The following is a 12,139-nucleotide window of genomic DNA, read 5'->3' as shown; positions in this document are numbered from 1 at the left end:
AACAGAGTGTGTTCAGGTACTTTAACTACAGGGGCAAATGGAAGAGTAAAGCATGTGTAACTAATTATTAATTTGTCTTGCTTATGCCCAGATTGTGATATCTGGATCCTGACTGGCCCTTGACAAGTAATTCTTACTTCAAGTTAACCCAATGAGTGGCATCTTCCCAACACAAAAAGAATACTGACAGAGGAGGTCTGGTGCACCTTGTTTATCAAGTTTTAGGATATCCCTGATGCACAGCTGACAAATGTGACATGTGCCGTGTTGATGCAAACTCTGAACTATTACTCTAAATTTCTAATGAAGGTAGCTTTAAGCAAAGGTGCTGCTCTGTGCAGGGTAGCTTGAAGCAGAGGCACATGCCTTTTTGTCAGTTCTGTTGGGTGGAAAGTCATTCCTAGGAATTGCAAACCAGGCATTTAAAATTAGTCAATTTTTTTTATTGCTACCTACCTTCAGCTCCATGTCCTTGTTCCAATGTGGATAACAATACTACTTTCTAACAAAGGGCTGTCATAACAAGGAATTCTATTAACATCTGTGGATATCTCAGTTATTAGAGGGGAAAACATCAGAGAAAAGGCTGTAGGGAACAGTCTTAATGTATCAATTCAAGGTATGCTGTAATGCATATAGACCACCACATTTGGAGAGAGGGTTGTTAGTAAACAGGGATTTACATTTGAGGGATGCACAAATGATACCCAGGCATTGTGTATCCCCCAAATGAATTAGGAAATGAAAAACATCACATATGAACATGTAAATTAAACCCACACCATAATGCATAAAGAAGATGTTATGGGACACCACTCTTTTGGAACTTTCTAATTCTTTATGGCACAGCAACGTGTATTTTTAATGTGGGGGTTTTTGAGGTAACGTCCTTAGTAAAGATAATTTTTGACAAGTAACATGTTTCTGTAGTTTAATTCTGGGAACCAACAAAGACCAAGAGGTCTATACAGCTAAAAAAAGCTTGCTTCATAACCAAAAGACATAACTGCAGAAGACTTCAGCTTCCATTATCACCCTGTTATAACTATGTCGGAATAAATAAAGCAATAGCTTTAGATTTTAAAGGATAATTATGAATTAAGTATAAATGAAGGCTAGATAAGGTTGCCAGTTGAGAGAAGGGTCACTGAAAAACCAAAAAGTATTTTTTTTTCCTTTTTCAGATTACAAAACTGAGCAGTAAAACAGCATAAAGATCTGTGCAATGGTAAACATGGCAACAAGGTGCCTAAAGGACACAAGTGTGAAGAAAATTCAGTCAGAATTTAATGAAATCAGGTAAACTGAAAAAAAATATAAGGTGGTCTAGATAAAATAATACAAACTTTTTCAAATAGCTGTCATCTGGGAGAAAAAAAAGGGGGGTGATGAATGGAGAACAAATAAACGCATTTGCTAATAAGCAGAAAAATAGTACAGTGTGTACTTTGTTAACAAACCAAAACAAAGTTTTTGCAGTCAGGCACCCTTGGTTGACGCTTTTAATCTTCAATATGATGGTTTGAAATGCCTTTATTTTCATAAAAGCTATGAGCACAACTTTATTTTTCACAATCAACTTGGGCAGAAGTAGCACCATGCCTAACAGGGGGAAAAAATCTTCATTCCAGGGCAAAAAACATTAAAAAGCACATCAGGTTGTCTGAAAAATCAATCCCTAAAGTGGCATGTAAACATGAACAAAGACTGGCAAAAGCTTCCTCAACTGTAAGCAGTTTGAAAACAATTGTCACAGAGTCCGATGACATTTAAACCATGAAAAAAAACATGCGAGTCTGGGAACAAAACTGAAAGTATGTAGAGGCTTAACTCAAAATCACTAGATCTGGGTATTTCTTGAAGAGAAAACCCCACAAAGAATTGTTATTGAAAGATGCTGTATCCTGTTTTTCTTAGTGGCATTGTGGTGTATGATTTTCTTGTCTCCCCACTTTCAGAAACAAAGCACGGTCATGGGAATAGGAATGCACCTCTAAACAATCTGCCTTTGTAATGGCAGCATATTCCCAGAACTCCAATTTAATACCCTGCTTTGGTTTGGATTTTGAATAATCCAAAACTGCCCTATTTTTTTTTTTTTTTTCCTAAGAGACTCCGGAGATGTAAACATGCCAAGGAGAAAGGGAGGAAGCATAAAAGATTTCCTCATTGAGGTTGTGCACATTTAAGTTGTGCTGCTGTGGCCCCACTGGCAGCTTTGGGGGTTCCCGTGTCCCATTCCTGGTCCTGGAGCATGGCTCCCTCTGCACAGCCTTCTCAGGAAAGCACCTGGGTATTTCTGCAAAGCAGAGCAATAATCCTCTCTGTGAATAACGTCAGAAGACAGACAGCAGGCTAACTCTCAGATTGAGAAATTTGACTCATAAATCAGATAGACCTAGGTTTGTGTAGTTGCAATGCTTGGAGATAAAACACTTTTGGTACAAAACTTGTCCGTGGGCATGTGAAAGTGTTGTGGATTAAGACCAGCTGGTAATTAAGCACCACAGCTCCTCCCTCAGCCACCCCACTCCCCCGCCCTCTCCCCCAGTGGAATGGGAAGGAAAATCAAAGTAGAACACGTAGGCTGAGATAAGAACAGTTTAATAATTGAGAACAAAGTACAAATAAAAAAGGTGAATATCCCTTTGGCCAGTTTGAGTCACCTGTCACGGCTATGCTCCCTCTCAGTTTCTTCTGTGTACCTTTTCCTCAGCAGAGCATGAGACAGACACATAGAGACAAAAAAAGGGATAAACACGACTTAGCAAAAATCAAAGCATCAGTATATTCTCAACATTATTCTCATTCTGACTCAAAACCACGGCACGGTACAGGCTACTGAGAAGACATTTACCCCAGCCCAAACCGCGGCAGAAAGAAACACCTTGATGGAAAGGTAGTCGCGTTATCCAGGCGACTGATGTAACACCATCTCCACAGAAGAACTGGTCACCCTCCGCCTGCAGCAGTTAATCTGCTTTCATGCTTGCTTTCACTGCGCTTCATCCCTCCCCCGCTGCCCCAGGGCCCTTCTGCCTCCCTGTGCCCGGGGACCGACCGCTGCCGCGGGGGTGTTTCTGCGGGGCACGGGCTGAGGCCGCGCCCGCAGGCACTCGCCTCGGCTCAGACAAAGCGGCCCCGGCACTGACCGGGGCATCTGCGGCGCGGCTCCTCCGCCTCCGCCGCACGGCTACATCCCCTGCCTCCCTTCCCTCCGCCGGCCCCGCACGGCTCCCCCTCCCGGCCCGGAGGCGGGGCGGGCTCCGGGCGGCGCCTCCCGCGGCGGGGCCGAGGCGGCTCCTTCCGTCGGTGGCCGTGGCTGCAGCATGAGCGGGCCGGGGCTGCCGGGGCCCGGCGGCGGCGCGGGGCTACCGCCGCTGCCCAAGAGCCTGAGCGGGCTGCTGAACTCCTCGTCCTCGGGCGGCGGCGGCCAGGGCGGGCGCTGGCGGGACCTGGAGCGGCTCTACGCGCAGAAGTCCCGCATCCAGGACGAGCTGAGCGGCGGCGGCCGGGGCTCGCCGCGCCCGCCTAAGCCTCCCAACCTGGACGCGGCGCTGGCCCTGCTCCGCAAGGAGATGGTGAGAGGGGCGGGCCGGGGCTCGGCGGGGCGGTGGACGTGTCGAGCGGCGGCGGGGGCACCGCCACCTCCCCGGGGCCAGAACGGCGCCCGGCTCCGGCCCCGGGAGGGCGCGGGCGGCCCGGGCCGGTGCAGCCCCCGTAACCCTGCCCGGCTGCTGGTACCGGCGGCAGGGAACGGCGGGGGCCGGTGGCGGCGGGGCTGCTCCGGGTGCGGATGGGGAGCCGCTTACCGCGCCCTGCAGCACCCCTCGGGACCCGGCACCCACGCTGAAAGGCTGGAGTTAAAAAATACCCCAGTGTCGGCAGTGATTCGTGCGGCCCAAGTGGCTGGGATTCGGCGTAGTTTTCTCCAGGACTCTGTTTTGATCCTGTAGCGCGGCATTATTATAGCGAAATTCTTCCGGGCGACCTGGCGCACCTTTTGATTAAACACTAATTGGGTGTTGGTGCTTTGCTGGTGCAAGCTGCAGCTGTAATGACTAATAATTGCCTAAGCCTCGCGCGCTGAGGATTCTGTAGAATCAGTAGGACAAGGAGCTGCTGGAGAGGGTCCAGTGGAGGGCCACAAAGATAATTAGAGGTCTGGAGCATCTTTCCTACGAAGTGGGACTTCAGGAGATGGGCCTGATTAGTGTAGAGAAAAGAAGAGGGAAATCTTATTAATATATATAAATATCTGAAAGGTGAGTCTCAAGAGGATGGTGCCAGACTTTTTGGTGGTGCCCAGCCAACAGCATGAAGAGCAATGGCCATAAACTTTAAACACAAGGAGTTCCACCTCAACATGAGGAAGAACTTTACATTGAGGGTAGCAGACCACTGGAACAAGCTGCCCAGGAAGCTCACGGAGTCTGCTGTCCAGAGACATTCAAAACCCACCTGGACACGTTTGTGTGTCATCTGCCTGAGGTGACCCTGCGTTGGCAGGAGGGTTGGACTGGATGATCTCCAGAGGTGTCTTCCAACTCTTAATAATTCTGTGAAGCATATAAAATATTATATTGCTGAAAATCTGCCAAGACTGTTTTTCTCAGGCTAAAAATGTGCTTGAGGACAAAAAGCTCTTTTGAAAGGTCCTTCTGTGGATTTATAAGGACAGTGTAGTGTGCTGAAATCTTAGTCTGCTCCCAGTGTTTCAATAGTTAGAGATAATACTTAAAACTGTGTATTAGAATTGCCAGTTTGCATTAAAGCTCAGGAAGGATGGGCGTCTGTCAAGTGCTGGGGCTTTCTTCTGCAGTGTTGTAAAAGGAAACAAGGACATATGGTCTTAGTCATCTTAAGCCTTTCCAAAAAAGCAAAGATAACTCATTAGGCAAGTCTAATCTATTTTTTTTCCTAATTGGAAATCAAATGACATACTTCTCAAGTCATTTGATAACTAGACTTCCTCTTTAAACTTCAATACTCTGTTGTCCTTGATGATAATTTGATAAAATACTTCTGAAGAAAAAGATACTTCTAAACACATCAAAGACTTTCAAGCAACGTGGTCCTTGGTTCCAGATGTACTTGTCTGTGGCCTGTGCAAATTAGAGAGACTCTTGTGTACCAACAGGCTGTCTTTCATCAAGAAAATAAAAGCACTTTATTAGTGATACTGAACACTCTTTCTTGCAGCAAAGATATTTTTATTGAGTAATGGGTTTGCTTTAAATTTTCCATAGTGAGTGAGGAAGAAATGCACAGAGCATCTTCTCCTGCATGATCAAGCAAGGTACTGTGTATGTAAGTTTTTAAAGCTGAGAAAGTGATGAACTTGGATGCTTTGGAGAGGGAGGGAGGAAAGGAGAGGTCACTTCAGAACTGTGATTGTAAGGAACAGAGTTATCACATGGAATTGTGTGCTATAGGTTGGCTTATCAAGAGTCAAGCACAGCTTGGCTGGCATTAAAAACTGTGGTAATGCTATCAGGGTTGGACATTTCTCCAGGCTTTTCTTTCCTTGGGGATCATACTTGAAAGTTTTGAAGAGGCTGCATTTTTCTCAGTAGACTTCTTGTTTGATTGCTTGATATAAGTGGCAGCAACAAAATATAAGATATTAAACATAACCATTTGGTTTAAAGACCTATTATTTTAATTCTGCTGAGCAATTTTTCTCTTGAAGTTTGTGCTTGGCAGTCAGTAGGATTGAACTTCACAGAAGGTACTGAAGTCTTTTATGGAGCTGAAACAGGAGAGCTGCTGGTGACAATGCACCCACTTTCCTTGGGAGACAAAGGTCGCCGGTCTCCAGGTTGACTTTTTTTGCTTGATTCACTCCTGATTGCTTTTTGAGCAGCTCTGGATTGCAGTCTTGTCCCTCAAACATTTAGCTCTCATGCAGGTCTGCCAGGTGGATCTTACGCTTATATGTCAGAGCATTAAGTCCAGCCTCACAGCGTTCTTTCTTACCTGAGGTGAGCTGTTTAGGTTATAAAGGAAAATGGGTGAGAAAAGTAGCATAGATCTGAGGTGGTGGAAAGACCTACCTGTAATATCCTGGCAGCTAGTACAGTGTTCCATGTCTTGTCCTAAAGTCTTCACATTTAGCCTGTGCTGGACTTCATGTTTTAGCTTCATGATGTCACCAAGTAATTTGTATTGTTATTGAAAGATGCTGTATCCTGTTTTTCTTAGTGGCATTGTGGTGTATGATTTTCTTTTCTCCCCACTTTCAGAAAGAGCTACTGGTAGCCTAGTTCAGCAATGTCAAAGTAAGATCTTCATGGTAGCTTCTTGTGGTTTTCTTGTGTGCTGAGTATTTTCTTGTGTCCTGAGAATTTAGAAGTATAATGAGAGGCAAAGAGTTCTCATTCTAAGTAAAATACAGCCTGGTGTTCAGGTTGAAGTAAAGGCTGCTAACATTATTTATTTCCTCTTGACATGAGTTGTGGCAAAAACTTCTTTTTGATGAAACTGAGGCTCACTTGGAGCAGTATGTTGGCTTAACACTTCCTTGAAAAATAAGGCTGAAATGGCTGTTTCTCTAGAATCTCTAATTGGGTTAAAATTTGCTTCAAGACAAAACCTAGTTTTAATTTGATCTGACTTGGATAGGTGACGATGCCAAGTGAACTCTCCATTTTGTTGCCAGGGAGGGAGACTGAATTGAGTTAAATGAGTAGCTGTATTTCAGCTTGCAGTGCAACGTACTGGTTTTGTACCTGGCATAAAATGCAGCCCTTCTTTTAAATGGTTCTTCAAATCTTTAATTTGGTCTGGAACTAATATTTGAGAAGCTTAAGGACCAAAATATTAGGTCCATAATTATAATCAAGCCTATGCTTGAGTGGCACATGAAAATACTCTGAACATTTGCAAGAGATGACGTTTGTCCTTGTGTCACTTCTGCTTTAGTTTTGCTGCCAGGAAGTAGTGTGCTGTATTGTGCTAGACACATGTGACTTTGTAAGATGCTTGTTTATGCCAATATAGAAAAGAAAATTAGAGTAGAAATACTTAGCTGGGAAATGGGAAAACCAGTTAGAGTCCCATCTAAAACTTTTACTCCAGGCCGTTTCAGACAAAAGCAGAGCGCCTGTGATGGTGTGAGAAAAAGATGTGTGAAAGACACATGGTGTTTCTGGAAGAATATCTCCCTTGCATAATGAGGAATATAGACTTTATGAATTTATCTGCCATGGCTCCTACAGCAGTGAACTGCTTATTGGAAGTTAAGCACATCATTGTAATACAACATTTTGAAGAACACTTTGCATTTGTTCTGTACTATTGCATCACATCATTCATTGCATCACTCAAGCATAGGCTTGATTATAATCCTTTTGTCCAGTTTATCCCGTGGGGCATCTGTCACCTTAGAAAATGAATTTTACTTTCACATTTCATAACTGTTCAAGGTGGAAAGAAGCTTGAACCTCCAGTTTAGCAACAGAAGATATACCGCATTACACTGCCATAGAAAGACAATTGATTATTTGAATTGTTCCCCCTTCAGGTTGGCCTTCGGCAGCTGGATATGTCATTGTTGTGTCAGCTCTACTCCCTGTACGAATCCATTCAAGAATACAAAGGTGCCTGCCAAGCTGACTCTAACGCAGACTGCTCGTATGCCCTGGAAAACGGATTTTTTGATGAAGAGGAGGAATACTTCTAAAAACAGGAAGATTCCCCTCGAGGCTGACTGAACTGAAGTTCTTTTGTCCTTCTCTCCCTATAACACACCTCAACAAGAACAACTGGAATTTGTATGGATCCCTCTTCCTGAGGAGGAACACCCAGCTACCCTGAGTTGTATTAAATTCTCTTATTTTAACAGGCTGTCAGTACAAGTTACTCATGCAAATACCGCTTGAGCAAAGTGCTGTACTTTAACTTTTGAAGAGACATGCTTGACAAGAATTTTCAATTTAATTTGGAAGGTGGGCGTTTTCACCTTACAAGCATTGGTAGCTTATAACTGGAATTCTAATCGTAGTAGACAGCAGCGACTTCCTGCGATGTAATAACTTCATAAGGGGGGAGGGAAGCCTCTGCTGTGGTGTCAATAGCTCTAGGTGATTTTTGGGGGGGTCAGTGGCATTGATAAATGCATTTTGAACAGGCATCTGGATGCACGCACATCCTCAGCACTACTAAGCTAGTTCTGCTCTTACCAGCTGCATCCAGTTTTGTACTGGGTGAATTGTTTACACAGTTTTTTTGGTTTTTTTTTTTTTTTCTCCTTAAGCTAATTTATTCCTAGCTTACAAGCTGTACATGTGATAGTGAATGTTATCAGCAGGGGTTTTTTTTCTGTTGATCTAATTCACTTTCTTGGTACTACCACTTGGCATTAACTTTTATACACTTCTCTGGATTTCTTGCATCGACGTAGCTCTTCGACCTGCTAAACGCTGCTCTGAAATGGTTTGCTTAGCTTTTACTGCACTGCATAGTAAAAGCACATTTTCAAACATAGTCTGTCTGCCACTATGTGGCTTGGAATATCATGAACTCTTGTGCAAGTGTTCTTGATCATATGAAGAATAAGGAAACCTCTCATATGACAAATTACAATATTTTATACTGGGTGAACTTTGTTGCTGTAAGGTAGATGACAGCTCTTTTTAAAAATGCGAAATATGTATTTTGAGCACATACTTTGCATATGTTAAAAGTTTTTATACTAACTTGTTCTTGAAATAGAACTTATTTTTGTTTTCAGAACTTACTAAAGCACTTGATTAAGTTTTTTTTTTAATTCATAGTGTGAAATGCTTAATCAGCTGAGAGTTGCCAACTGAGTTTTCACCCTTCTCTATTTTAAGTAAAATCAACTCCCAATGTGATTTTAGTTTCTTAAAATTAATTCTGAAGATTGCTGTAAAGCACAGTACATGAATCTTGACACAAGGTAATAATTAAGGGCTTGAACCTCAAAGGGTTTTTGCATGGTTCATGTCTGGCATGCATGCAGTTTGCAGGAAGAATTGGAGAGCACATTCTGGGGTAGCTCCTCTGTTAGTTTTTAACAAAGGCTAGGATGTTTCAGTGATAAAAGCCAAGAGACTTCCAGGGTGCATTCCCTCTAAAACTGACTGATTTTAGTGGAATTCAAAGGCCACAAGAGTAAAGACTGTGCTGTAATTGTGTATGTGTATAAGTTCTTAATCTAGTCTGTGGCAGTGGTTGGATATTTTTTTAATGTTAATTCTGGTCTAATTGGTTCACTCACCCAAAACTAAACTGAATGATAAGGAAAACACAGATAATTCAGATAGTTATATCTGTACTTAAAAGTTGTGTGCGTATGTGTGTATACATGTATAAATATATATACACACACATATTTACATGCAACTTTATGCTTTGACTTAAGAATGTATAAGCTTTTTAGTATAATTTGCTGTGCTTTTAGTATTTACATGAGGCTTTTTCTAGTCTGTTGAAGTACTGCTATTTCCTTGCTCTTTCCCAAAAAATAAAAAGCATGATGTTTAGCATAACTTTCTAATGTAGTGTGTATTTTAATTTACCTTTTCAGTGAATACAAACCCTATCCCCCTTCCCAACCCTCCCATAAGAAAACTAGGACTAGTCATCACCCTGGACTGAAAAAATCAATTTTTGAATTACATTTGAAAAAGTTCCACCTACCTCTATTTGGAATGGAATTTCCTGCTTCTCTGTCTTAATTAGATTTTATTTGGTTTTGAATTCAGGAGAAAATCCTGTTTCTATTACTAAAACTAATGATTCTGTTTTACAGATCTTTAGACAGTGCCATTACTTAATAGTCTCGGTGGTGAGAATGGACTAGAGCAAAATTCACAGTACTTTCTCTTACATAAATTAAAAAGCAAAATGATTCATGTTTCTAATCGTGCTCATGATTTAGGCAACATGGAACGTTTGGCTGGTATTTCCTGTGCCAAGGGAGGAATAAAAGTCCTAAAACATTACTTCACAAAATTTGGACTGAAAACCAGGATGGATTATAAGGACTTGCTAAGATTTCAGCACCCTGTCCCTTTTATTAACACCATCTTGCGTGGGAGAGAAGTTATAATCTGTGTTCCTAAGGAAAACTCAAATGCCACGAGGGCTGGCTAGCCAGATGGAGGTTTTAAAAAGAAGAAATTTGTTACTAAGTCTATAAGCAGTTGTTTCAGAGGCTGATTTCTATACCTGATGTTGCAGTTGTGAGCTGTATCTCTTTACCACATTGTAACAGCACGAAGCAGGGAAATTGCTCTGAAAGAGAGGTGCCTGGTATGAAAGTGTAGCTTAAATACTGAGTAGTTGCTACAGGCAGCTTCAGTCCGAGTTTGGTAGATGGAACAGAGTCATCATGTTACTACAAAAACTTCCTACCCGTGGTCCAAACCATGTCCCAGCACAGCTTTCCCATTTTGACTCCATAACCCCAGTTCATCTCAACTCCTTAGTTTTTAAGGGTACCTTTTAAGGATACAGTAAAAGAAACCCTTGGAAATTTCTCTACCCAGTGAACACTGTGCAACTTTTCCAGTGCCACATAGCACATGCAATAATGAGCAGGCCCAGGAAAAAACAGGTTTACAAGGAAGCAAGAACAGTCAGGCTCCTGCTGCTCCAGCAGTTCAGAGGGTAATCTACCCTGTGTGACTTCAATGGCCTTTCTCCAAAGGGCCTATAAATGTGGTTAAGCAGTTAGAAAAAATTGTTGGTTCTCTACTAGCTGTACTTGAAGTTTTATTTTTACTTCAACAGCATATCACCCTCATTCCACTGCCATGACAACTGCAGAGTCATACTGTCATAATTACATTACAGTTTAGTTCCCTGGAAATTTCCTTAGTCTACAATAAGAAAAGAGTCTGGAAGGAGTGCTCTGCTTTGGAGAATGCAGGTGCCAAAAAGTAATGGGTGACTGATACTAAGGCTAATATAACAGATGAGCATTTAGGTTCAGCTTCAGATCCTGGTGAAGTCACTGACAGTGCTATTGACTTTAGTGTGGATTGACTTCAAAGCAGGGATCTTTTCCTAAAATCAAAATTCTGTTTGTTATTTCCACGACTGTGGAACAGCTGCATACTAAGATAAAGGAGATATTCAAATACACACCACAAATGTATTACTAAAAGGTGATGCTTTAATGCACTGAAATGCAGTAGGCAATCATTGGAATAATTTGTAAAAAGCATGAATGTTGCTTCAAAGAAAGAGTTTTCCAGTACAGGTGAGGCAATATTGCACTCAGTTTAGGTGTAGTTTAGATGCTTGCTAAAGGTGAGGCTTTAGTACAATATTTGGTTAGTCATGAAATTGGAAGACTAGGAGAACTAGGCAAAAATTATTATAGTATTTGTAATTAATTTAGTTTCTAATAATAGGTAACCAAATAATTTTATGTGGCTTCTAAAATAATTTGATTTTTTAAAAATTATGTTTACAATTTCTTGTAAAGAATTCAGTTTGCAAATTTTAAATGCAATGAAGAGAGTAGCAAAGCCCCCACAGTGCTTATAATTGATCCACCTAGTACCTATTTATAAGCCTAAGGTTTTGTGTCACATTTAGCCTTCATCCTAAGGAAACAAAGTGTATGCAGTAATCTGTCCAGGCATTTTCTGTCAGTCTGCTTGCTATAAACTAGATCTAGAACAGGACAGAAGTTGGAAAGTTGCTCTGTTCTTAGAAACCTTTTAAGAATTTGGAGCTGGAGGGGAGAGAGAGACTTAACTGCTTCTTCCTTGGACAGGATCACAGGTATAACTCTCCCCTTTTGGCTTCTGTTTGGCCACCCAGCTGCCAGAAGGCAAAAGCTGGGTGGTCAGGCAGCTGCTAGCAGCTCTGCAGTAGCTGGGGCACTGCAGTGCTGGGTGCCAGGGGGGCCTGTGGGAGGGAGGTGAGTCTCAGCACATCTTTTAGAGAGTGAGGATGAAAACTGCATATGCATCAAGGGGCTCTGGGAACCCCCCAGGGGCTGCCTTCAGGACTCAGTGGGATGCTGGAAGAGCAGTGGGGAGGAATGTTAGAGTTTCTGGAGGTGAGAGCTTGGCACAGTTTGGAAGAGATGCTGAGGTCCTGGGACATGAGTTCTTTTAAGTCCCATATTTGATTAGTTCTGCTGCTGACACCTTGG

General features: G+C 42.3%; 1 protein-coding gene across 1 annotated transcript; it reads left to right on the top strand.

Annotated features, from left to right (window-relative positions):
• The first annotated feature begins 3,296 nt into the window (after positions 1-3,296).
• Positions 3,297-9,515, top strand: FAM89A (family with sequence similarity 89 member A). Its single transcript, XM_053974689.1, has 2 exons — positions 3,297-3,581; positions 7,526-9,515. The coding sequence occupies exons 1-2, from the start codon at positions 3,330-3,332 to the stop codon at positions 7,682-7,684; spliced, it is 411 nt and encodes a 136-aa protein (XP_053830664.1). The 5' UTR covers positions 3,297-3,329; the 3' UTR covers positions 7,685-9,515.
• Positions 9,516-12,139: the final 2,624 nt, after the last annotated feature.

Source organism: Vidua macroura, chromosome 3 (genome assembly GCF_024509145.1).
Source record: "Vidua macroura isolate BioBank_ID:100142 chromosome 3, ASM2450914v1, whole genome shotgun sequence".
Lineage (NCBI taxonomy): Eukaryota > Metazoa > Chordata > Aves > Passeriformes > Viduidae > Vidua > Vidua macroura.
The sequence above is the reverse complement of the archived record's forward strand: the minus strand, read 5'-3'. Positions and strand labels throughout refer to the sequence as shown.

Excerpts from the sequence above, each read along its gene's own strand:
- FAM89A (XM_053974689.1), top strand. The coding sequence starts at position 3,330 with ATGAGCGGGCCGGGGCTGCCGGGGCCCGGCGGCGGCGCGGGGCTACCG. Across the intron at positions 3,582-7,525 it reads CCCTGCTCCGCAAGGAGATG|GTTGGCCTTCGGCAGCTGGA; the intron begins GTGAGAGGGGCG and ends TTCCCCCTTCAG.